Source organism: Chenopodium quinoa, unplaced genomic scaffold (genome assembly GCF_001683475.1).
Source record: "Chenopodium quinoa cultivar QQ74 unplaced genomic scaffold, ASM168347v1, whole genome shotgun sequence".
Lineage (NCBI taxonomy): Eukaryota > Viridiplantae > Streptophyta > Magnoliopsida > Caryophyllales > Amaranthaceae > Chenopodium > Chenopodium quinoa.
In genome coordinates, this window is record NW_018742720.1 from 1,180,016 (window position 1) to 1,205,404 (window position 25,389).

General features: G+C 34.7%; 1 protein-coding gene, 1 long non-coding RNA gene and 1 pseudogene across 6 annotated transcripts; 1 reads left to right on the forward strand and 2 right to left on the reverse strand.

Annotated features, from left to right (window-relative positions):
* Positions 1-301: 301 nt before the first annotated feature.
* LOC110723097 lies at positions 302-4,985 on the reverse strand (annotated as a pseudogene).
* A 7,929-nt stretch (positions 4,986-12,914) lies between these two features.
* Positions 12,915-16,780, forward strand: LOC110723099. 3 transcript variants are annotated; one of them, XR_002511667.1, is made up of 7 exons: positions 12,932-13,222; positions 13,382-13,416; positions 13,673-13,766; positions 14,338-14,387; positions 14,941-15,174; positions 15,269-15,375; positions 16,323-16,780. It is a non-coding gene; the product is annotated as an uncharacterized LOC110723099 (long non-coding RNA). The 3 variants fall into 3 exon arrangements; XR_002511668.1 differs by having other exon boundaries at positions 12,915-13,222; positions 13,382-13,766; positions 15,269-15,419; XR_002511666.1 differs by having other exon boundaries at positions 12,927-13,222; positions 13,382-13,766.
* Positions 16,781-21,849: 5,069 nt separating this feature from the next.
* Positions 21,850-24,326, reverse strand: LOC110723100 (probable serine/threonine-protein kinase DDB_G0267686). 3 transcript variants are annotated; one of them, XM_021902395.1, is made up of 2 exons: positions 23,620-24,326; positions 21,850-22,818 (listed from the first exon to the last, which is right to left on the reverse strand). In XM_021902395.1, exon 2 carries the CDS (start codon positions 22,800-22,802, stop codon positions 21,990-21,992), a length of 813 nt encoding a protein of 270 aa, XP_021758087.1. In that variant the 5' UTR covers positions 22,803-22,818; positions 23,620-24,326; the 3' UTR covers positions 21,850-21,989. The 3 variants fall into 3 exon arrangements, with proteins under 3 accessions (XP_021758087.1, XP_021758086.1, XP_021758085.1); XM_021902394.1 differs by having other exon boundaries at positions 21,850-22,837; XM_021902393.1 differs by having other exon boundaries at positions 21,850-22,847.
* Between the last annotated feature and the right edge of the window lie 1,063 nt (positions 24,327-25,389).

Sequence of the window (25,389 nt, forward strand, 5' to 3'; positions counted from 1 at the left end):
GCAAATGCATTTAAGAGCAAATGCATTGATCAGTTAGCCAATACTACCAAGACCAACTCATAGAATACGTGTTGGTCATGCTCATTGATTACGGAGAGAGTTGAGTTGAGATCCAAACCCAAACTCAGCTTTGAAGTATTATTCATACATTATGCCTCAAGACAATCAACCTGAAATCTAAAGTCTTTCTGTCGAGTAGGAACCTTGCTCTGAAAGTGCTATGAATAAAATGTAAAAGTGCTTATTTGAAAATTCTTTCAATATAATAACAAAATCAGTTCTCTCCAAGCTACATATAGAAACATAAAGGCCCTACATTGTAATATTTCAACTCCCTTTCAGAGAAAAGCCATGCAGATTTACTGGCTGCTGTGCATAAAACATTTGCATTGCTCCAAGAAGGGGACAAGAACAACCGATGGTTGATGGAAAAAAGATCACCAAAACCTCCATGGATCCTTGTATGGAGGGACATAATTATCGGTTGGGGGAGAAGCCGAAAGGAGTTGGCCGTTCTCTTCAAGATAGGTCCCATCTGCACCAAATAGAAAACAGCAGTCAAAAGATCAGATATAACCACAAAAACCACATGACAATCGTTGGATGACTAACAATGCCTCCTCAATATATAAGTGAGAAGGGTCAAATGCTGCAATGCCAAGATAAGAGAACTTACAGTTTCCCACTGTTTGCTCAAAGTTGAAGCGTTCAGAGTGTATAAAAAACCTGCAAATATTGCACGAGTTAGATGAGTCTCTGGAAAAAATACTTTGTTTAGATTAAAACTTAATAGTCAAATATACTATCTTATACCTAATATGCCAGAACTTAAATATTCATTTTTCAAAAGGTACGGAAAAGAAAGACATTAGGAAACATTCCTCACGACTCATGAAGGGAAATGCTAATGCAACCAGAGCTTAAATTAAGTAATCGGGATAGAATCAAATTTTTTTTTTTTATTATTTTTTTTTTAAAAAAAAAGTCTCTCTTAGTAAAATCATGTCATATCCTCCCTCTCTCTATACTTTTTCTTTGCTTTGCAAAACTTATGTTTCAGGGTTTTTTTTTATTTTTTTATTTTTATCCTGTTTTCTACTTTGTAATTATCCGAAGAGGGAAAGGTCTCTTGGAGACAGCAACGCTTGCAGAGACCGTGTGTTCAATTTCTCAAGGTGTGTCATATAGATAAAAGAATATGCCAGAAACATACCATCACGCTCAGCTGTAGAAGCAACATATTGTCTATAATTGTTTGACTCCTGTGCCTACAGATTATGGAAGTAGGATTAAAATTTGCAAATAAAATGTAAAAGATCTCCAGGGAATCCAATTTGATATTAGAAAAAAAAAAAAAAGATAAAACATACAGATTTGGTTGGTGATTTGCGGACTAAGTATTCATAAAACCAGTATCTTTCGCCATCAACCTGAGAAGTAAAAGTACAACATAAACATCACTTCGGAATGAAAAGGCAATTGTTATTTAAGTAATCGCTGTAGATGTTAATAGTCAGCTAAAACACCAAACAAGCAAAATTCTGAGGGCTTACTTCATTTGATTGTGCATCAAGTATGGAGCTCTCAGCCAATTTTTGAGTTGATGTAACTCGCTGCAGAAAACCAATACCATATTAATTAAACCTGAAATGAATTTGAAATTACTGATGGGTGCATCATTTTAACATCCGAGTCGTATTACAAGCAGCAAACTGACCTTCAATATATGAAATTTGAGAAGTACTATGGTGTACTTTTTAAAAATAAACTTATTTTTATTCTATACTCCATAGTTCCATAACTCAGCAAGTTTAGAGCTAGGACTATGTGAAGGCATTTTAATAGATTTCTAGTACATAGAAAAATGATAGCTATTAAGAATCTAAAATGCTTGCGGTTCCCTCAAATGAAAAGCTTTTCCATATTTCAGCATGCAGTATATCTCTTTAATCTACTTAGTTGATTTTTTTTTTTTTTGACAAGCAATATTTGAATTCTTATTAATACCAATTATAACAGTGATCATGGCTTTGACAGAGTTGGTAGACTTGGTAGTGACAATCATGATGAATGCATTAGCTACACAGCAATCTTTGAATCATAACAAGATTGCCACATTAATAAGTTCGAAATTTTATAAACTCATCTACGAATCATAACAAGATTGCCACAATAATAAGTACGGAGTTTTATAAACTCCAAGCGAAGACTAGGAGGAATTCCCAAAACCTAAATTATGTTTGGATAGAGAGAAATGGAGGAAAAGGAAGAGAAAAGGAGGGATGCATCATCCTTTGTTTGGAAATCTAATGCAAGGAAGAAAGGAGAGGGAATTGGAAAGATCCAATTTCCTTCCCCTTTTAAAGAATAAAAGCCCTCCATTGTTGGAGAAATTTAGAAGGAAAAAGGAAGTTCGCCTTTTCTCTCCCCTCCCCTCCCTTTTCCTTCCCTCATTTTCCTTCTCCTTTCTTTCCCTTCACTATTGTTATCCACACATAGTGTTAGTATGTAGTATAACTCCTCAAGAACAAACTATTAGGGATGGCATTCATGGCAGCAAAGCAAAAATGTAAGACAGCACTGAACCAATCAATTTTCATTCTTTTTCAGGTGAAAAACAGCAGAGAAAATGGCTGTTACCAAAGCAGATTTGTCAGACAGTACTGAATCGGCAACGTCTTTCGGATCCCATGTACTCTTATCCTTGGATTTCAAGAACTCTGGATTGGGGGGGCCTATCTGAATCAATATACCAAGTCAGCTAATGTAACAAGATAACCCTGAAACAATTTAGCAGATACATGTTTAGGGTAATCACCGTAACAGATATGATGACATTGTCGATAAAGTCAACACGCTCGGATACTATACGCAGCCGCGCATTAGCTGCATCAATTCATATCAATGTCTGATCAGCTCTACTAAGATGAGGTACTATGGTTGAAAAAATAGATATTCATGACTACATGTTTACATTAATCATATTCAGGAATGAGTAAATGAACCCAATCTTCTATGCACGTGCACGGGGGTGGGGGGGAAGCAAGGCGAAGTTTAACTTACGGGCCAGAGGAGCAGCTGATGAATATCTTTCTGGCTTTCTGGATTCCACCCTTAAAATAGATGAAAAGAGTCAGGTCCCTACATTTCAGGACAAAAAGAAGTGATTCGCAATAGAAGTAGTGCATTAAATTTTTGAAAGCAAACTACAAGAATGAAATGTCATAGAAAGCACAAGATACAACTTCTCACTTTCGAATATGCAAACATATAAATTTGATACATAAAAAATCAGGAAAAACTACCTTCTATTGCTGTACTCTTTTCATTACTAACAGAACAATTCTTTAGTAAAACATGTAGCTTGTACTATTGGCATTTAGACTTATTTTACATAATTACATGATTGCAGCTAGAGAGGGGGAGGGGGGATGCTCAGAAAAATCAAAGTGAATGGTGGTTACAGTTGTTTTAGTGCCACTAAAAAATAAGCAAGAACAAGCAGTTTCAAGTGGAAAAAAGAATTAACTAATTGTGATCAATGAACATAAGGACAAATATAATCCTTTTGACATAAGAAAATTTGCCACAATTTGGTTAACATAAGCTTTCAAACTGCATTTGATGATACGCACAGATAGCATAGCTTGATATCCCTTCTAGAAGTAAAAGATAACAACACATGGTAAGCTCCCCGAGAAACCAACAGTTGGTTTTGTCACTCCAGCTGTCCCAATATAATATGTTTCATTAAGATATTCAACCACTAACTTCTCAAAAATTATGAAGTATGAAGTGAGTTACACTTTACTAGATTTATCTCAGTAAAATACATTTATAAGAGAATATTTTTTTAGTCATCCGTAGTAATCAACAACTTTTAGGTTTTAGTGATAGTACTTGACTATTATGAAACTATAAACTGTACTACTTTGATCAATAATTGCAATTAAAGGGCCATGCTATAATTGAACACTTAGATGAGTGGATTATGATTAAACGAAAACACAAGGATAAACTTCATAATTATAGTCCAAACTCCACAGTCCCATGTATAACAAAGTCTTGTCCTCCAATCCCAAGCAACACAACACTAAAGTTCAAGTTACACAATTGTAATCATAGGTTTAACAATAGTATTATAAAATAGAAAATATACCATTTAAAGGCAAGCTTTCTGGAGGGAAGTTTCATTGGATATGAGTAAGAATAGGCATTTAAATCATCAACAAATTCAAGCATTTTCACCTCCTCTTCAGCATCAATTCCTGCAGCATTAGCTACTTAATTAGGGATATGAATCCAAAAAATTGGTTTTGATACATGTATTGCCACTCCATTAGACGGGGAAATTATAACAAAATCACATGTCGATTGGTGTTATTATTGTGTGTGTGTGTGTGTGAGATAGCTATTATTATTTTAATTGTCTACTCCATAGTAGTCAAATATTAGGATTCTACGTATCATTGTCCAATACAATATAAATAAACCCACATCAATAATTATCAAAATTAGCATACAAACACAAATATAGAGTAAAATGAGCTCACCATTAGTAGGAAAAATCAAGGCCATAGAAGAAGTTAAGCCAAAGAGCAACAAATCCCTCTTGCAAAACCCAAATTCTGAAGCGGGTATTGATGAATTGCAAGAACAAGCAATTATTTTACCTTTTGATTTGCATTTTTTCAGGAAAACAGAGGAATTTATCTGATTTCTGAACCCCAAATAACAAAATTGATTACATAAAAAACAATATCCAAAATGAAATTAAAACAAAGTATAATTGCTATAAGACAGAGAGAGGAAAAGGAGTACCTGAAGAGTAAAAGATGAGAGGGTAATTGAGAGGGAGAATTAAAGATTGTTGGAGTGGAAGAATGAAAGACATTCGCCATTGTTGAAGCTTCTTTCTCTCTCCTCTCCCGCGCTAAGGGAGGATAAACCGATAGAGTTTGTTAATGGAATCAAATTATCTGAGTACTATTTTGTTTTCATTTTTTTATTGACTTGTTTACCCTTTCGATAGAAGGCACTGTGTACTGGTGCTAATGCACGACATAATTATTCAAGCAAAACGATAATTTTCTATAATGATGGATCGACCGATCGAGTAAATTTAAGTATTTAAGGCTCGAAGCAAGTTTTAAGGAGTAAAATCATTTCATATACGAAGTACAATTTTTATTGAGTAGATCGGAATCCTTAATGCTTGTCACAAATTTGATTATGAGGTTCTTTATTTATTTATTGAATAACTATGAGGTTCTTTTTAATCTTAAATGAAAATATGGTTTTACAAAAATGCTATTAACACATACAATGAATTTTTTGTATTAATTTCTTTCAAAAAAAAAAAAATTGCATTAACTGAACCTTGATATGCGCTCCTAAGTTTTTAATCTTATAACCATTTTGATAAGGATGCACATCTTTGTGTTCAACACCAAAGTATGAATGAAGTTCATATATGCAGTATTTTTTATCAAATTGCCCACCAAATGAAGAAAGTTGAGGGTGAAAATGTAAAATATTTCCATTGTGAGTGTCAGAAGGGGGGACAATACAAATTTATAAGCTTGGTAAATGTTGAAGAATAAACCTCTCAAGCGTCACCACATGTAAGTGTCCCATATTGGTTGAACAAAAGAGAATTAAACACTTTATAAGGCTAAGGGGCTACTCCTCCTATTGCCATATGATTTTGGAATGGAACCTCCTTTGGACTTGTAAAGTGAAATCTCTCTCTCTTGGTCTGCGGGTGCGGCCCAGGCCTGCTTTTAATATGGTATCAAAGCCAGGCCCACGGTTATATGTGAGGGGGAGTGTTGAAGAATAAATCTCTCAAGTGTCACCACCTTTGGTTTTGGAATGGAACCTCCGAGTATAAAAAAAAGGAGGAAGGGGGGGGGGGGGGACGAGAAAATCCAAGTTTATCTTTGATATATTTCCTCTCACGATATAACATTTTTCTTTTATTTTATAAATTATAAAAGTGAAATAATAAAGTGACATAGAAATTAATGCAAAAAAGTGTGAGAGAAGATAAACTAAAATGTTAATCTGAGAAATTAAGTGGGGCTCCCTCTAAGGGAAACATTGAAGGAAAATGGGGGTAAAGTACTTCCACATGGGGAAGACATTGAAGAAAAATGGAGGTAAACTGTTATTATAAAAGTGAAATAATAAAGTGACATAGAAATTAATGCAAAAAAGTGTGAGAGAAGATAAACTAAAATGTTAATCTGAGAAATTAAGTGGGGCTCCCTCTAAGGGAAACATTGAAGGAAAATGGGGGTAAAGTACTTCCACATGGGGAAGACATTGAAGAAAAATGGAGGTAAACTGTTAAAGTACTTCCATAACCTGGCCTTGACTTTTCTTTTTCGTTTTAGAACAATGATTATCAATTTATTTTCTCTCTTAAACTGGTAATCAACTACTAAAAAATTATTTGACGGTCGTAATGTCGTTCTAACAAGTTGTATATTGTTGTTGGAGACTGGTATTGTTGGGAAATTTGTGTATGAACAAGGGTCACAAAAATAGCAAACAAGTTAGTGCGGAAAATCTTCGAGGCGTGAACGGAATCACTTTCCCAAAAGTATAATTCCGACCCTATACTATAATCGGGTTTTCACGAAAATTTACTTAGAAGATACAACGAAGAAACAATTGCAATCACAAGTAGGATGATTACAAAACAATGTAAATGAGCTTTTGGATTTTGTGATAATGATAAATGGACAGCTTTGCAAATAAATGGAAAAATGATGAGAATGTTATAGTACATCCTTCATCACCCTCATTTTTCCAACTTCCAACATATATATATACTAATATAATTATAAGACAAAAAACCACTCAAATAACCGTCAATCGGTTCAGCGAGAACACCCAACATTTGATCGGGCCCGATCGGGCGGTAAAGGCCCGATCGAATGAAGCAGCAACACTGCACCAACATTACAATACACACGGGCCTGATCGGGCATCCACCGCTCGATCGGGCTATTATCAGCGTAAAATCAAGCATCCTTTCGCGCCCGATCGTATGGTGGTGGCCCGATCGGGTGGAGAAACTGCAAGAATCAACCACGCTCACGCGCCCGATCGGGCTATCACCACTCGATCGGGCTGCGTTAATTGCTTCCCTGTTCTTAGTACTTGCGTTCGATTGAACTTCCATGGCTCCATAAAATGAGCATGCTTTTGCTGCACTACATGGTTCTTGTTTTATTAAATATTAATTATTTTGCAACACCTTTACCTAAGCAAATAATTAAATACCTTGAAATTGTCTCAAATACTCTAAATTATTCAACAATCCTCCCCCGGCCATTTAGAGTATTAAACAAGACTCATTGCAAATAACATCATTATCACAAAACAATCTTATGCATAAATGAAAGTGTACATAGACTTGAACTCCCACTTAGTGCAATATACAATTCAAGAATCCGTATCCATTTGGTATCGTAAAACGTTTGAACCAAAAGCAACAGATTTGGAAACTTGAAGATATTACACACACAAGATTAATTACTTAAATACATATTAGCTTGACACTATAAGCCATGTGTCCATATCTATTCATAAGTACATCAAAGCTACACCCCTAATAGCTTCTTGAAGCGGCTAACCTCGTACTTATATATGTAGAGTTCCAACATGCTCCTGTGACCAAAGCACTTTTATCAGGAATTCTATTAAGTTTAAAACAACCTCTTTTCATCACAAAAAACCGGAACTTTACCTTGGATGAATAAACAAGTTCCCAATCATCAATTAAGAGAATTAATCTCATTGAACTTAGGACCCAACGTCTTATTGGGCGTTAAGTTGAGATTCTCCTAATTGTGATTATTTAGGGTTCCAATCCTAAACCGATTGCCATCCTATTGTTAACATCTCTAGCCAATGCCTTTGTAAAACAGTCGGCGAGATTAAGATCCGTTCGAACATAATCAATAGTGATCACACTATCCTTAATAAGTCCTTGGATGTAAATATGTCGTACTCCAATGTGCCTTGACTTACCATTATAAACTTGGCTATAAGCCCTTGACAAGGTAGCATTATTATCACAATGTATCACTATTGGTGATATCGGTTTTGGCAACAAAGGAGTCTCAAACATGAGATCCTTCAACCATTCGGCTTCTTTACCAGCTGAATGCAAAGCAATAAACTCCGATGTCATTGTGGAGTCCGCAATGCAAGTTTGTTTCTTTGAAGCCCATGAAATGGCACCTCCCCCATATCGGAAAACCCATCCACTTGTGGAGGAATGATCTTTGTTAGAGATCCAACTTGCATCTGAATACCCTTCTACAACCGAAGGATATCCACTATAAGACAAACCAAATTCCTTGGTTTTCTTCAAGTACTTCAACAAGCGTCGAACCGCTTGCCAATGTTGCATACTAGGCTTGCTAGTGTACCTTCTTAGTTGACCAACTGCTATCAGGTCTAGTACTTGTCATGGCATACATCAAACAACCTATTACTTTAGCATATTTAAGTTGTGAAACCGCATAACCTTCATTAGGTATCAACTTTATGCTAGGATCCATAGGTGTTGAATAAAGAGAAGTAGTGTCTTCACTCACATTGAATTTCTTGAGCACTTTCTCATTGTAATGAGATTGTGACAAGATCAACTTTTCTTTTTCCCTCTTTATCTTTATGCCCAAGATGGCATCCGCTTCCCCCATGTCTTTCATGGAAAACTTTGAACTAAGGAATGACTTTGTCTTTTCAACTTGTGACAAATCAGTTCCAAAGATCAACATGTCATCTACATATAGACAAATTATGACATCTTGACCATTGTCATCAAATTTGCTATAAATACACTTATCTGAATTGTTCATTTTAAAACCATTAGACAACACAACCTCATCAAAATTTTGATGTCATTGCTTAGGTGCTTGCTTTAGCCCATACAAAGACTTAATCAACTTGCAAACCTTTTCTTCCTGACCTTCCACAACAAACCCTTCCGGTTGTCACATGTAAACTTCTTCCTCTAGATCTCCATTCAAGAATGTTGTCTTGACATCCATTTGATGGATCACAAGATTGTGAATAGCCGCTAGTGCTATCAACAATCTTATAGTTGAGATTCTAGCAACAGGTGCATATGTATCGAAATAATCGATACCAGGTTTTTGTGTAAAACCTTGTGCCACTAACCGGGCTTTGAACTTTTCAACCGTTCCATCAATCCTCAATTTTCTTTTGAAGATCCATTTGCACCCAATTGGTTTACATTTTGGTGGTAAAGTAGCTAAAACCCAAGTATTGTTTCCCATGATGGATTCCATCTCATCATTAATAGCTTCCTTCCAAAATGGAGCATCACGAGACCTCATAGCCTCATCATAGGCCAAAGGATCATGCTCATGCAGTCAGGCATGCTAAGCTAGGATTCTATCACTATACACTAAACCTTAACCTCAACTTTCATTATTATTCTTTTTTTTGCATTTTCGGATTTCCCATATAATAATTATTGGTAATTTATATTATTATTTATAAATTGATTTATACCTTTCCTACTCTACTAATTACTTACTAGACTCAATCAACATATTTAAATCATGAAATTATTTTAATAAGCACCAATAACAAACAAACACATGTGAGTAAATAATTAGGATTATAACTTTTTCTTCACAAAACATGTTATTCTCAAGTTCTTATTATACTAGTAACAACAGACGCACTACGAAATACATAAATAACCGTAAACATTACAAACAGGATGAAGAGTACAACGTACCATTCCTCGGGTCCATAGCAGCTAGGCCAGCTACCGAAACGAGTAAACAAAGACTCCACAAACGCAACAACGCCATCTCACTGAAAATTGAAGAAAACAATATAATAAAAACCTTCATGACCCAAAGAGGATTCCTTAGCATTCAAACTACCCTTAAATAACCCAAACCATACATGGACTAAATAAGTATTATATCACTATAATAACACGCTTTAAGAAAGTTTACCCGACGAACGTAAATTCGATCGAGAGCAAATAACGCTCAGAAATTGTCAACGTAACAGGTAGAAATGGAGTTGCACACGAAGAATATCGCAAACGGAGTAACAATGGCGGTCAGGTTCAATGATGAGAGAGAAATCTGAAAAGAAGCAGAAAAGGGCATAAACAATAGAATATCACTGGAAATATGAAGCACAAAGATAAACATTGAAGCTCAAAGTTTGTGCAAAAATTATACCCGTAGAAATAAAAAGACGGAGGAGGTTATGTTGGAGGATTTCGGGTTGTGATTAACCATAATTAGGCGAAGGCGGCGCTTGATCAGTCGAAGCCAAGGTGATGATGGGAAAATGAGGGTTGTTTGAATTTTTTTAGCATTGTCATGTGTTTGTGTTTAATGGTTATTTTCTTGTGATTAAAAATTGTTTAATTGGGTTCATTTTAAATTCAATGTATTGGAGTAATTTGTCATCTTACATTGTTTAAAATTGCAATGATATTACAGGACCTTTTGTTGCTAATTATCGCCGTGTGGCTGTCCTCCACTCTCTAAATTGATGTTGTTTACTTTATAAATTAAATGGGTGAAGAATTTTGAGGTTTAATGTTTTTAAGGAGATATCTGTTTTTGGTTAGGATCTGTGTTCTTCTATCATACTTGCATCCTTGTTCTATTAAGCTAGGAATATTATATGTGCAAAGACATTCCACTTTTAAGTGCACAGAAATCTTTGGTTCTGGTGAAAGCCGATTAGTCATGTTGATTACCATCTTGCAGGGAATTTGTTATTTCACTTTCATAAGCTTCGTTGGATAGGTGAAGATCGACTATAAGAGATTTGGTTTATGTAGGTATTCTTGTATTGTATTGCTGATATCCTTACTCGAATCTCACTTGGAATTTTTCCGTAGTTTCTACTAAGGATTTATGTAAATTGTGACCGCGTTCTATCTATGACTGTTGGATCCCAAAGGATACTTTGTGAGTATATTATAATCATGTGTTGTTGGGTTATTGACATATTCTATGTTTAGTTCTGTGTTAGGTGTCGAAAGGGAATGGAATAATCGAATCATGTGATTTTTCTTTATTAAGAATAACAGATCCATCTTCTTTATATAATGAATAACTGGTTCACTTGAAAAGAGTTTGGTTTGTGGCTTCTTTTTGTGGCTGTGGCTTCTTTTTACATGGTTTGTGGCTGTGGACTCATGGTCCGGAGGATTTAAATTTATGGTTATATGATGATGGGGGATTTTGATCTGTGTGGTACTCTGGTGTCATTCAGTTGAAATGCATGTTATATCTTCTCTCCTTTCCTAAATTTCCCATCAATGTATTCATGATTTATGTTTAGTGGAGTAATTTGTCATCTTATATTGTTTGATCTTGCCCAACATTTTGCCGCCTTATTAAAATTTGAATTACTGGACCTTTTGGTGCAAACTATCGCCGTGTGGCTGTCTTCCACCCTCTAAATTGGTGTTGTTTAGACATTGTTATTTGCTTTTTATAAATTAAATGGGTGAATGAAGACTTTTGAGGTTTAATGTGTTTAAGGAGATTTCTGTTATTGGTTAGGATCTGTGCTCTTCTATCATACTTGTATCCTTGTTTTATTAATCTGGGAACATTATATGTGCAAAGACATTACAATTTTAAGTGTACAGAAATCTTTAGTTCTGGTGAAAGCCGATTAGCCATATTGATTACCATCTTGCAGTGAATTAGTTGTTTCACTTTCATAAGCTTAGTTGGGTGAAGACTATAAGTAATTTACTTGGAATTATGTAGGTATTCCTGTATTGTATTGCCGATATCCTTACTCGAATCTCACTTGGAAGTTTTTCCTTAATTTCTACACATGGAGTTTATGTGAATTGTGACCAGGTTCTATCTATGACTGTTGGATCGTGTTCCTACTTTGTGAGTATATCATGTGTTGTTGGGTTATTGACATATTCTGTGGTGAGTTCTGTGTTAGGTGTCGAAAGGGAATGGAATAACTGAATCATTTGATTTTTCTTTATTAAGAATAACAGATCCGTCTTTTTTATATAATAAATAACTGGTTCACCTGAAAAGAGTTTGGTTTGTGGCTTCTTTTTGTGGCCGTGACTTCTTTTTAAATGGTTCGTAGTTGTGGACTCTTGGTCCAGAGGATTAAAAATGTATGGTTATATGAGATGGGGGATTTTGATCTGTGTGGTACTCTGGTGTCATTCAGTTGAAATGCATGTTATGTCTTCTCTCCTCTGCTAAATTTCCCATCAATGTATGTGAGGTTGTAAACTGTAAAGTTGCGGGAACCACATGCAGGGAAAGGGATTTCATAGACATCTGAGTATCTAGTTCATCACTGAAAAATGGCAGGCCTTTGATTATCACGAGTAATTAGATATTAATCTTTAGCCTTTCTTGGTTTTGACTAAACAAGCCTGTTCAAGTGCTTTCAAGCAGCATATGAAGCACTTGCACTAGATTTGTGAGTCCTTTTAATATATGTTGCAGGAACATTTCGTATCATAACTCAGACAACTTTGAATTTTGATAATGGCTAAGCGTGTTTTAATTTCAGCGAGTTCTGGTGTATCTGATACAGGATTTGCTAGAGAGTTGTTGGAGAAGCTTATAGAAGAACATCACGAGTATCAGGAGAGCTTACGAGCTTGCTATTGCCTCCTTTGTGGATGTCAGGAGTGTGTCTAAATCACTGTGAGGCCCTTTCAATATCAATATTGTTACTCATCTATAACCCTTAAAAGCCAAATTGGTGACAAAATGGTTCCTTCATTCCTATTCTTTTGAACAGTGTGCTTCCCCTTTTGCCCTTATAAAAGTCCCTTAAAAGAATGACCATTTTCTCCTTGCTTTTGCCCTCAAAAATTGTTTTTTTTTTTTTTTTTTTTAACCCTCCAAAAAGTCTATTACCAATTCTATCTTCTGCCTTTGTCTCTCCTGTGGTCTCTTCATCTCTCCTCTCTCATACGGTCATACCTCCATTTTCTCTTTCCTTTCTACTTTTAACATTTCTCTGGGCAAAGCTCACACCTAAATAATGGAGCTTACCTCTTTTGCTGCTAGAATTACGTGACTTCTCTAATGGAAGCGGCTTCTGACCTCGGTTCTTCCGCAGTTGATCATAGTTTTCTAGCGAACTCTTTCTCTCTCCTCAGTAATCGAGCTTAGCTTTCTGTTTCTCCCTCCTGGTTTGTCATCTAGCAGCTCATTTATCTCTCATTTAACATTAATTTATGAATTTGGTTGATTATAGTAGTTTTGATTGAACATGATTTGGATATTGTGCGAAATTTATGTTTTTGATTTTGTTGATTTTTTTTTTTTTTTTTTATTTTTTTGGTTTGCAGCAAGATGACGGGACTTCTTTAATGGAAGCAAGAGGGTTTTAATTCTCCTCCCTTTTTTCTATGATTTGGATTTTTTTTTTTTTTTTTTGGTATAGGGCTTTAAAATTCTTTTGGTTTTTCTGGTGTTTTTTTTTTGTTCTATAATATAGTTAGGGTTTGGGTGTTTTATTTTCAGTTTGATCTAGGATTTCTGATTATTTTTATAGATTACCTAATTGATTAGTTTTGTTTCTAAATTTTTATTGATTTAGGGTTTCTGATGAGTTTTGCTTTTGGTTTGTTGCTTATCAGGAGCAGTTCGGCCTAATTCATGTGATGAAATTCGGAATAGGCATGCGAGCAAATAGATGGAGTTTGGTTGAATCCGGAATATGACACCAAAATGGTATTGCCTCAATTTTTCTACCTATGATTTGCTTTTTAGCTTAGTTTATTCTTTCAATGTCATTAGTTCTGTCTGTTTTTGTTGGATCTGTTTTATTTTAACTTAGATGTTCATTTTTAGACGCCCAATTTTTCAATAAGTGTAAATTGTTTTGGCATTTTAAGTGTTGATGAGCAAATGGGTTCATTTGAGGTTGTTTTTAATAAATATGGATTTGAAGAATGCAGCTTTGGATTTTTTTTTAATGTTGCCCAATTTGGCTTTTTTTTTTTTATGGATTTTTCTCTTTTATCTAATTGCAAGGCTTATAAGCTGTTCAAAAAAAATAAAAAATAAAATTGCAAGGCTTATACAATGTGGTTGTTTTGTATCCGAATTAAGTTTAGAATTGGCTTAAACAATGGGCTTATATGCTTTGTTGTTGTAGTATTAGAAACTTGGTAAGCAAGATAGAAATCGTAATGTTGTAATCCTTTAATGGTTGAGTGATTTAGTTAGGAAAAAATATTGATTTCTTCGGCTTTTGAAAAATTTAGGATGATAATGTTGGACCATTGTGTTGTCATTGCAGATTATCTAAATCCTTTCCATGCTTATGATGAAGGAAACCTTTCATGGCTGGTAATTTGCTGATTCTTATTGGTATTTTTGTAGTCATATATTAGATTTCTACTATATTTATTATGATGCTTTATTTGTTGTGGAGAATGTGTTGGCCATGATTATAAAAGGGTTAGATGTGTGAAAGCCTACTATTAACCGCACTAAGATCACTGATAAGCATTGGCTTACTTGTGGGTTGCATTCAAACAAGCCTTATAATGATTATTATCGGTTTAGCCAAGAAATTTCAATTGCACTAGATATCATGGAAATAGACTAGATACGTCAACCATCTTAAGAAATCAAATATAGGCAGTGAGGCGCAAGCTGCACAACATGGGAGACATTAATTTCAATGGCACAAGCTTGCAAACCGATGTTCTTTGCTTCTAGGATACAAAACTGCCGAAAACTTATTAGGGAACTTTTCATCGGAACAAATGTTATCCCTGGGATAATGGATTATTCAAACTTTCTAACCTTTTAAGCATCCAAACTTATATAAAATCTTTGTCCAAATGTGAAATGGTCCAAGAGTGCAATTTGTTACTGATTGCATTTGTGAATGTAGGCCGCAGCAGAAGCAGAGCCTGCCACCATGTCAATTACTAGAAGAGCTATACTTGATGCTGCTTCCCTGGATGAAACAATTGAAATAGTACGTGGGAATTGGCTTCGAGTAATTGAGCAACATCATCTAGAATGCTCTGGTAATTCTGTAGTTGCGGACATCTTAGACTTAGGATGTTTTGTAGGTTGGAGCACAAGATTTCTGGCTAACAAATTTCCTTCTGCTAATGTTACTGTAAGATTTTGTTCTTATGAAATGTTGATCATGTAAAATGTTTTTTCATCAAGCTTTTTATAGTAGTAAGATAATTGACAATTGACTGTTGCAGGGGTTGGACTTGTCACCTTATTTTTTTTTGTTGCTCAATCAAAGAGAAAAATGGATCATCAAGTGGAAAATGCATAAAGTGGGTTCACGCAAATGGTGAAGATACAGGTTTGCTGGCCAAGTCATTTGACATTGTCTCAATTGCTTATGTTGTATGTGTCACCTAAACTTCTCACTCTAATCCATGTGAATCTGTGATAGTAAGAGTCTGTGACTGATGCCTTTGATCTCTATATAGACCTCTCTTCCCATTGCTTTCTTTTGATTAGTGCTAGCAAAAATTACCGAAATTTACAATTCAACTATGTGTAGTGTATGCAGTCTCATGTTACTTTTTGCTGATTTTCTCATCCTATATTTAGGCTGTGTTTTGTAGTCATAAACTAAGTCAACAATAAGATATAAATGTGAGAGACTACACATTACTAGCAGCAGGCTTCACAGTCATCAGCTGTAAAGGAGTGTGTTGTCATATAACCTTAATAATTGAACATTGAAAAGGAGTGTGTTAATGTATAACCAAATTAAAGAGAATGGTGGAGTTAAGAGCGATTAGAATGGTGATCCATTCAGGGAATTATCTTGAGAGCGGTATGTGCTTTATTTGCTATTGTCTGGAACTATTGGTTTGAGTTCTTGAATTGATGTGGTGGATTGTAAGACAGCTGCAGTGTATATGCCAATATCAAGAAGTTCCTCTAATTAAAAAAAAAAAGTTAATTTTATTTTGATTTGATTGGAAGAAAAGTTTTTTTTTTTTATTAAAAAAAAGAAAGAAACAAGGAGAGAGATGAAATAGTAAAAAAAAAAAAAAAAAAAAAAAAAAGGGTTCGTGTTTTTTTTTTTTAGGTTTTAACAGGTATAATGTGTTCATGAAGTAATATTCTTTGATTAGATAGCAATTGCTAGACAAGTAGCGGAGCAAAAAATATTTAGCTCATGATATCGAACTATTATCATTGTGTTAAGCAATGGAATTGGAACTAAAACTGCTGATGATTTTCTCTGTGATAAGTAATTGTTATTTTTGCTCACTTTTTCTTTTCTAATTGCAGTATACAGTGAAGAACTTTCAGTTTGCTTTGACAGTTGAACTCGAAAATGCAAAGATAGTGGAGAAATTGGCATGGGCTCTGAACCACTGAAATGCTGACTTGCCTGCTATTCCGCCAACCATTGCGGAGGGGATTGAAACTAACCCATTTATTTGTGTTGCACATTATTCCTCTTCAGTTTAGGAGTTATTTATGTTATCATAAAAAGTGTTTAAGTTGTCAGATTTCTCTTTAGAAACCTTTCTTTTTTGGATATTTGGTCGAATGTGAAGTGCTCCAAGTCTCTGTCAGTATTCTTAGACACATGATATGCAGGCTTCATTCTTTTTATCAAAAGCCCCTTGTCCGAACTTGTATTTCATTATGGAATAAACTTGGCTGCCCATATGTAACCTCCCCATTTTAAAGAACTTGGCCATAAGTGTACAAACAAGAATCACATCTCACATTGACATGAACTTTGAAATTTGTTGATTGCTTCCGAAGAGTTTCAATTCCTTCCTTAATACTCTCTCCGTTTCCTAATGTTTTTTACGTTTGGAATTATGCGCGATTATTAAGAAATTTTGTAAAGTTGAGATATGTTGGAATATTTCCATGATTGAAAGTACAATTTTATTGAAAAATACAATGTTGAACATGTGGGGTGAAGAAATTAGAGGAGAGAGGAGAGAGAAAGTAATAATAAGTGTTGAAAAACTATTACAATAGTGCAAAAAGTACCATAACACATGGAAAAGTAAGAACTTTTGAGTATAAAAATTGTAAAACAAGGGTAATTTTGTCTAAAATTTATGACCAAAATAGGAAAGATATTAAATGTAAAGAATAAAAAGGAACACCCTAAATGGAAACGTAAAAAACATTTAGGAACGGAGGGAGTAGTTAATACTCTCTTATTTCCTAAATGTATGTTCCAAGTACATTTTATAGGATTTTCTGTATTTAGTTGAGTGGAGTCGATTAGAAGGTAAAATATTGGGACCATATTATTGTTAATGAGAGATTAATGGAGGTATGAGACTATATGGCTATCAAGAAAGTAGAAAATTCTTGTATGAACATCAAAGAAAGCATGCATATAACCATATCCATATAGGGACATAAGGATTAAGGAGTATTTCGGTATATGTAACTGACAAGAGGCTTTGGGGTTCTGATTTAAAAAAATGGGTATGTTTGTTTAGTGCTCATTTGTAGACTTGATTACTTAAGTAGATACTCTGTAGTAAGCTGTGTATTTATGCTCTGGCCAGGCTTGGAAATACACTTGTTACAGCTATGTGTGAAGCTTGTAACTTAGAATTTGTCAAAGGCTTAAGGGCCGATGAAGTTCTCGACTATAAGAAGACTGAAGAAGGGGTACTTAATTTCAATTTGGGAACATCCTATTTGTATATGCCAGGGCTACTCTTGATTCTACTTTCATTTTTTGTAATGAGTTTATATGGTGGTTTAATTCTTTGTAGTGTAAATTTCTTTGGTGGGTTTGTTTTAATGCTTTTTTTTTGGGATTTTTTTCCTTAGTTTATTTTGAGAATTCTTTAGTGGGTTACTTTGTGCGGAATGGGTTTCTTTGTGCTTTGAATTGAACGAAACTCAGAAAATTGATTTATGTACTATGGTAGGGAGGGCTATGATATGAGAATAATCGTATGCCTTGATTTTTTTTGGCTGCTAAAGACTAGAAAACCTTGCACAATAATTCCTTATGTTGGGTGTGATCACACAATAAAGCCTTGCACAATAATTTTTTGATCACCTCTTTGTTTTTTTCTCAAATTAAATAATTCCTTATGTTGCTTTTATTTTGATCACCTCTTGTTTTAATGAATTTAGTTCCTGATTTACTTATATTTTGATTCTTTTTTTGTCCTTTTTAGCTGTAATTCTCGAGCAGGGGTTACTCGATAAAGGGTTACTCAAGGGGTTCACTTAGTCAAGAGTTACTTGAGATATTACTCGGTTAGGGGTTCTTAGTCAAAAGTTACCCGAGAGGTTACTCGGTCATGGGTTACTCGAGCTACTCGGTCAGGGGTTATTTAAGGAGTTCGGTCAAGGGGTTACTTGAGGGGTTATTCAATCAGAGGTTACTTGAGAGGGAGGGGTTACTCGGTTAGGGGTTACTCGAGGGGTTCAGTCATGGATTACTCGAGGGGTTACTCAGCCAGGGGTTACCTAAGTTACTTCTCAAGTAAACCCTGACCAAGTAACTTGAGCAACCCCAGCAACTCGAGTAACCCCTGGCTGAGAAATAATTAACACAGACCAAGACAAAGCTCAAACATATGATCCAATCCAAGCAATGATATTAACTTTTCTAATTTTCTATACTCCATATCAACATAAGTGTCAATGCTTATCAATTGTTTGTGATATAAATAATTGCTAAGATTAATATATTTCGATATGAAATAATTATATCTTACGCACTCATTCCTATAATTTATATTCCTTACAACTACAAATTCATGAACAAAATAACAAAACCTTTACCAAATAGATTTATTTATCTATTCACTAATAAATTCCTAATTTAGATTAACAAAATGATGCGCGCGCAACGCGCGTGAGCACCAAAACTAGTACAGTTAAAAGGCAAACTGTAAGTTGCATCATTTGATAGCTAACCCCTGAAATTTACCTACCTTGATTTCAGTATGACTCCATGGAAGCTCTCCAACTGCCCTGGACTAAACAAAGATGACAATTGAAGTGATTTCTTGACAGCGTTGAGGGGCTAATTGTTGATTATGGGAATGTTCGTTCATATCTTCTGTCAGTCTGGGCCATTATGGTTGTGACTGCAAATTCTTGACCCGTCTCTTTATGCTGGTCAACTCATTTAAATCCATGCAATGCTGCTTTCTTGCAGTAATTTCTGAAGACCTAATTCATTAGGCTGGGTTTGCTTAAAATATGGGATTTCATCGTATCAATGTCCTTGACTCATCGCTTATTGGAGAAAGGGTACACGTACACCTTGCTGTGGTTTAGGTGGTGAAACAGAAAGCATGGGTGATGGTGATATGGTTGACATTGTGGCCAGACTGGATCGGGTGCCGGATTGCAATCCATGTAGTCATACAAGTATATAACCCACGTCGGATGTTGCCATTGTTGATAATTTGGTAGTGAGTTGGCTATTGATGCATACTCATTGTGTTGCTTGTAAAGGAATGACTGAATTCTGCTTATTAAGCATTCCAACATTCTCTTTCTCATAACTCTATTAAGAGGAAGTGATTACTGAAGTCTGAAGAGGTATATTTTATTGGAACTATATTAGTTTGAATTTTATTAGCATTGTCATGTGTTTGTGTTTAATGGTTATTTTCTTGTGATTAAAAATGGTTGAATAGTGTTCATTTTAAGTTCAATGTATTCATGATTTATATTTAGTGGAGTAATTTGTCATCTTATATTGTTTGATATTCCCCAACATTTTGCCTTCTTAATAAAATTTGAATTACAGGACCTTTTGGTGCATATTATCGCCGTGTGGCTGTCCTCCACCCTCTAAATTGATGTTGTTTATAAATTAAATGGGTGAAGAATTTTTAGGTTTAATGTTTTTAAGGAGATATCTGTTTTTGGTTAGGATCTGTGTTCTATTAAGCTAGGAGCATTATATGTGCAAAGACATTCCACTTTTAAGTGTACAAAAATCTTTAGTTCTGGTGAAAGCCGATTAGTCATATTGATTACCATCTTGCAGTGAATTTGTTATTTCACTTTCATAAGCTTAGTTGGGTGAAGATCGACTATAAGCGATTTGTTTATATAGGTATTCTTGTATTGTATATATTGTTGATATCCTTACTTGAATCTCACTTGGAGTTTTGCCTTATTTTCTACATATGGAGTTATGTGAAGGATACTTTGTGAGTATATCATGTGTTGTTAGGTTAATGGCATATTCTATGTTTAGTTCTGTGTTAAGTGTCAAGAGGGAATGGAATAACTGGTTCATTTGATTTTTCTTTATTAAGAATAACAGATTCGTCTTTTTGTACACAAAGTCTTATATGTGGCATCCATTATGAGGGTTACTTCGTTAGTGTTATAAGGGTTTCTTGTTTAATTTTATAGGGGTTACTTCGTCAGTGTTATAGGAGTTGCCTAGGGGTTACTTGGTCAATATTACAAGGGTTACCGGGTTAGTGTTATATGGGGGGACCACTATGTCTTTATTCGTAATGATTGGAGAATAAGTTAATGAGGTTTTTGTAATGATTGGCTAGCTACATACGGGGGGTCATTATAGTTACAATAACAACAAAGTCTTAGTCCTAATATGATTTGGGGAACATACACTATATTTAGGGGTAAAAAAAAGTAACCTTGACAGTGTAAGAAATCCTATTGTTCTGACTTCTGAGCTTAGACAAATAGCAGGCCTCGAAATGATGTTTTCGAGCAGCATATGAAGCACTTGCACTAGATTTGTGAGTCCTCCTAAGTTATGTTGCAGGAACATTTCGTATCATATATAACTCATACAACTTTGAATTATGATAATGGCTAAGCATGTTTTTATCTTTTACGGTGACCTTTGAATTTTCACATAAATCCCTATGCATAACACTAACAAACAACACACCTTAAGAAAATTAACCTATAAGTAATAGCTTGTGCATCAAAGGGGCTAGAAGCCTAACTAGTTTGTATTAATAACCATGACTGACTTATATTACTTTCATACTTATGTCATAGTCCATTTTATATTAATAACCATTTGAATGTTAGGATGTAATAGTTTTAAGGGCTTTGCACAAGTAAATGCATGCTTCCATTTGTGTTAAAAAAAAAATTATTATATGAGAATATATTCGGATTCTTGCAGCTTGTCGAATTTAATGGAATAGGTTTTGGGTTCATATACTAATATGAGGTTGAACGTTGTAGTGTATAAATCTTGTTAAAGAGCGATAAATAATCTATTTCAAAGACCGCCAAAGGAGTCTTTTTTTTTTTGACAGAACCAAAGGAGTCTTGAATAACAAGTCTTACTGTTGCAAAATCATCTTTTGAAGAACCACAATACCAAAGTAAATTTCTCAAGGAAAGTAACAAAAATGGTAGAGGACGTCGTAGGAGAATTGTGAAACATAGGCTTAATTATTGGGCAAGTCGGGTCAGGATTGGTGGGGTTCGATAGCAGTCGGGTCAAGGAGGTCATTTTTAAAGGCCAAAAGAAGGTTAGGCCAATGCAAATTGCGGGTCGATAATGTCAAAGTATGGTTGCCGCTAGCCCGCTACCATCTCCTCCCTAGTTGTCAGGGGTTCAAATGTTAAGACTATCACTAAACCAAACTTAATACTACTAGTCATAGACTCATAGATGATGCTCAAGCTAAAGCAAAATAGCCGAAGGGAATGCGCCTGGTCTATGGCATTTTGTTGATGAGCGTCAATTGGTTAATTAGTTTTGCATGTTAAATTCAACTTCTTATATTGCAGTTCGACTTTGGCTTAACTTATTAGAAACATTGACTTCTTTAAACTGCACGTAATAAAACCATTGGACAACATCAAAATACTGAATCTAAAGACATGAAAGTTCACCTCAAATAGCCAAAATCGTACAGATAGATAGATCATACCATTACATTTACAAATCTTGTATCTAGACAATTAGTCATAGACTCGTAGAATTGAATATTTCTAGAAATCATGACAATCAGAGTTAAATTTGCAAAGAAGTGGGCTGTCAATCATACTCCCAGTCGTCAAATTAGTTGAAGTTGCAGTTAAAATCCTAACCTTTATGTCATCACACAAGAGATTGATACCACAATTCACAAAAGCACCTCTACGCCAACTTACACAACGACCTTTCCCTTTGAGAGCAAACTGGACAACATTCTGGTCCGCCAAATCCCGAGAGATTGAATCCACAGTCCTGTTCTGAAGGCGTGCATCATCATCCTTGATCTGCATTCCAAATTGCAGTTGGTGTTGATCCTCCACAAGAAGATAAGGTTCAAGCATAGTCGACGATAGAAACTCATCATGGTGATACTCTAATGACACTTCCATAGGGTTAAAATACATCAATCCTTCTACCTTGTTATTCAATGTCAGATTAAACTCCAAATCTGCCATTAAGTGTTGTTTCTTGTCGCCAACAATGACAGAATAGTAATCATTACTGACATTATATACTTTCATGGAAGTCACCTCAACAGAATTGATCTGGAACTCTAGCTTGAAGTTGCTGTCGCCATTTATCTTATCATCAATACGAATAAAACAAACTAAAGCAACAATCAAGAGCAACGAGACAATCAAACCAACACATGCCCGGCAGCCATCGTTGTTATCAACGCTGCTATTGTTGTTATCAACGCTGCCATTGTTGTTATCAACGCTGCTATAACTATTGCTGTTGTCAACGTTGGTATTGTTGTTGTTGTTGACCTTTTTTTCCCCAGACATTAACACTTGGTATGATGCAGCCATATTTATAACTTGCATAACCCTGAGATTCCTTCTGTTCAACAACAGACACACTGAAAAAGGCTGTAATACATTATCGTTATTTTGATGTCAATTTTAGAAAATAATACATGACTATTAGAATATAAATGGCCAAAATTCGGCAAGAAGTCTAAAATTTTTAACTAGAGGCAATTAAATTGCTTATAGTAGGTATAAAAAGATATGATCAAGCAATACATTGCAGGCTACAATCAAGTTATAATTGGAGATTTGATACTTATATTGTTAATCAACTAAATCAATACAATTTCATTCTTATACCATTGTTGGATAATTCAATCCTAACATTAAAGGGGTTCTGCAATACATTAGCAACCATATATGATTCAATCATCAAATTAAAGGCTCGAAAAGTCACATTTATTTACGCATGCTTGATTCAGTTATCTAATATGGCTTGAAAAAATTCACATAATTTAAGGCACGTTTGATTCAATTATCAAATTACGCTAAAAATATCACATAATTTTAGGTTTATCAAATTAAACTCCAAAAATCACATAATTTCAGGATAAATTATCAAATTAGGCTCGAAAAAACACATAAATTTAGGCATGTTTGATTCAATTATCAAATTACGCTCGGAAAATCACATAATTTAAGGCATATTTGATACAATTATCAAATTCGGGTCATAATTTTGTTTTCTAACAACATAATCGCTAGTTATGATCTTTCATAATCTTACTAATTTGAACCATTCAGATATTCGAACCTTAAACAATTAAATTAAATCAAAGATAAACCCTAGATTGTGAAATTGATAAGATTAGAAAAAGAAACTTTAACTTACCTCAGAAGCTGCTTCAATGGAGAACGTCAAGTGCGCTTCAATTGGTTGGACCGACGAAATTCAATTTGATTTTATTTTATTTCTTTTACAAAGAGGAACTACGTGTTGATCTATTTTTGTAGGATCATGTTGATCTTTTTATTTTCCAACCTTTTAAAATCCTATCCTATATATAAAAGGAAAAATTAGAAATAATAATCCCAACTTTTATCAATTTTTATAAAATAATCCCAACTTTGAATTATATCCAAAGTTCGAAGCCACCAAAACCCCAAAACGCAGCCACCAAAACCCCAAAATCGCTGCCATCAAAACCCCAAATTGCAAATTTAGGGGTGGATAGGTGTTTTCGGGATTAGGGGAGGGGTTTCAACTGAGTTTCGTGACCGTTAAACGTTCATGGCTGGGGAATTGAGTGATTGTTTCGAGGTTGGTGTTTGCGGTTGTGTTGGCCGCGGCTGGGGTTGCTGGGGTGGTTGTGGTGTTTGGCGAGGCTGTGGTGGTTGGCGGGGGTGGGGGAGGGTTGGGTTTCGGTCTGAGCCGTGCAGTGGTTTTTCCGGTGAAAGAGGGAGAGGGCAGTGGGTGGGGTTGGGGGCTCCGGTGAGCAAGGTTGGAGGGTTGGGTGATTGATGGTGGTTTTTTTTTTTAATATTTTTTTAACCAATTAATTTGTGACACGTGTCACTTTAACAAAAAAAAATAAAAAGTAACCCACTCAACCGGTAACCGGTATTTGGGATTGAAAAAAATGAAAACCCCCCAAAGTTCGGATTATTGTAGTATAGTTCAAAGTTGAAATTATTCTACCAAAATTGATGAAAGTTGGGATTATTATTTCTAATTTTTCCTATATAAAATTATAAAGTGAAAGGGGGTTTTGGCCTTTTAAGTGATAAATTTCACTTTCTCAAATACCCCTTTTAATTTTGACTTTCTTTATTTTATTTTATACTATATATAAAGTGAAAGGGGTTCTGGCTTTTTGGGTGATAAATTTCACTTTCCCAAAATACCCCTTTCAATTATGTCTTTCTTTGAAAAAAAAAATAAAAATAGAGAATTAAACTTGATGGATTCACACACGCGAATTTATGTCCATCTCTTAGCTTGTACTATATATAAAGTGAAAAGAGATTTTGGACGATAAATTTCACTTTCCCAAAATACCCTTCTGATTTTTTTTTAAAAAAAATTAATAAACTAAGGGCCTATTCACATTTACTGAGCTGAATTGAACTGAACTGAATTGAACTAATTGGAGTTGAACTGAATTAAACTAATTGGAGCTGAACTGAACTGAACTGCAATTAATTAAGTAAATATGAACATGTCCTAACTACATACCACCTTGTATAGATAAACTTACAAAATAATCCGTTGGCAAGCTGATAAAAAAAAATGTATATAAACCTTTAAACAACTTGGATGTACAATTAAATACAGTATATCCATTATGAAGTTAGGGTATGTTCTGTTCACCCTATTTTCACTAATTTCAGGGGTAATAAGTTTAGATAAGTTCAGATTAGTTCAGGTTTGATAAGTTTTGATAAGGGTTATCCAAGTACAAATTACAACTAAAAAAAGTTGTAATAAATTCAGATATTTCATATCAGTGAAAATCAGGTGAATAGGACACACCCTAGCAAAAGTTACCCAAATATGAATAATAGTTGACCCGACATAAATAGAAGTTACCAAATATTGATGCTTTATTGTTAAAAGTTACCCAAAAAATTGTAAAAGTGACCCTAATTTTGATAAAAGTGA

What these genes read in the sequence shown, in the direction of transcription:
- LOC110723100 (XM_021902395.1), bottom strand. Translation starts at nt 22,802, where the DNA reads ATGCAAGTTATAAATATGGCTGCATCATACCAAGTGTTAATGTCTGGG.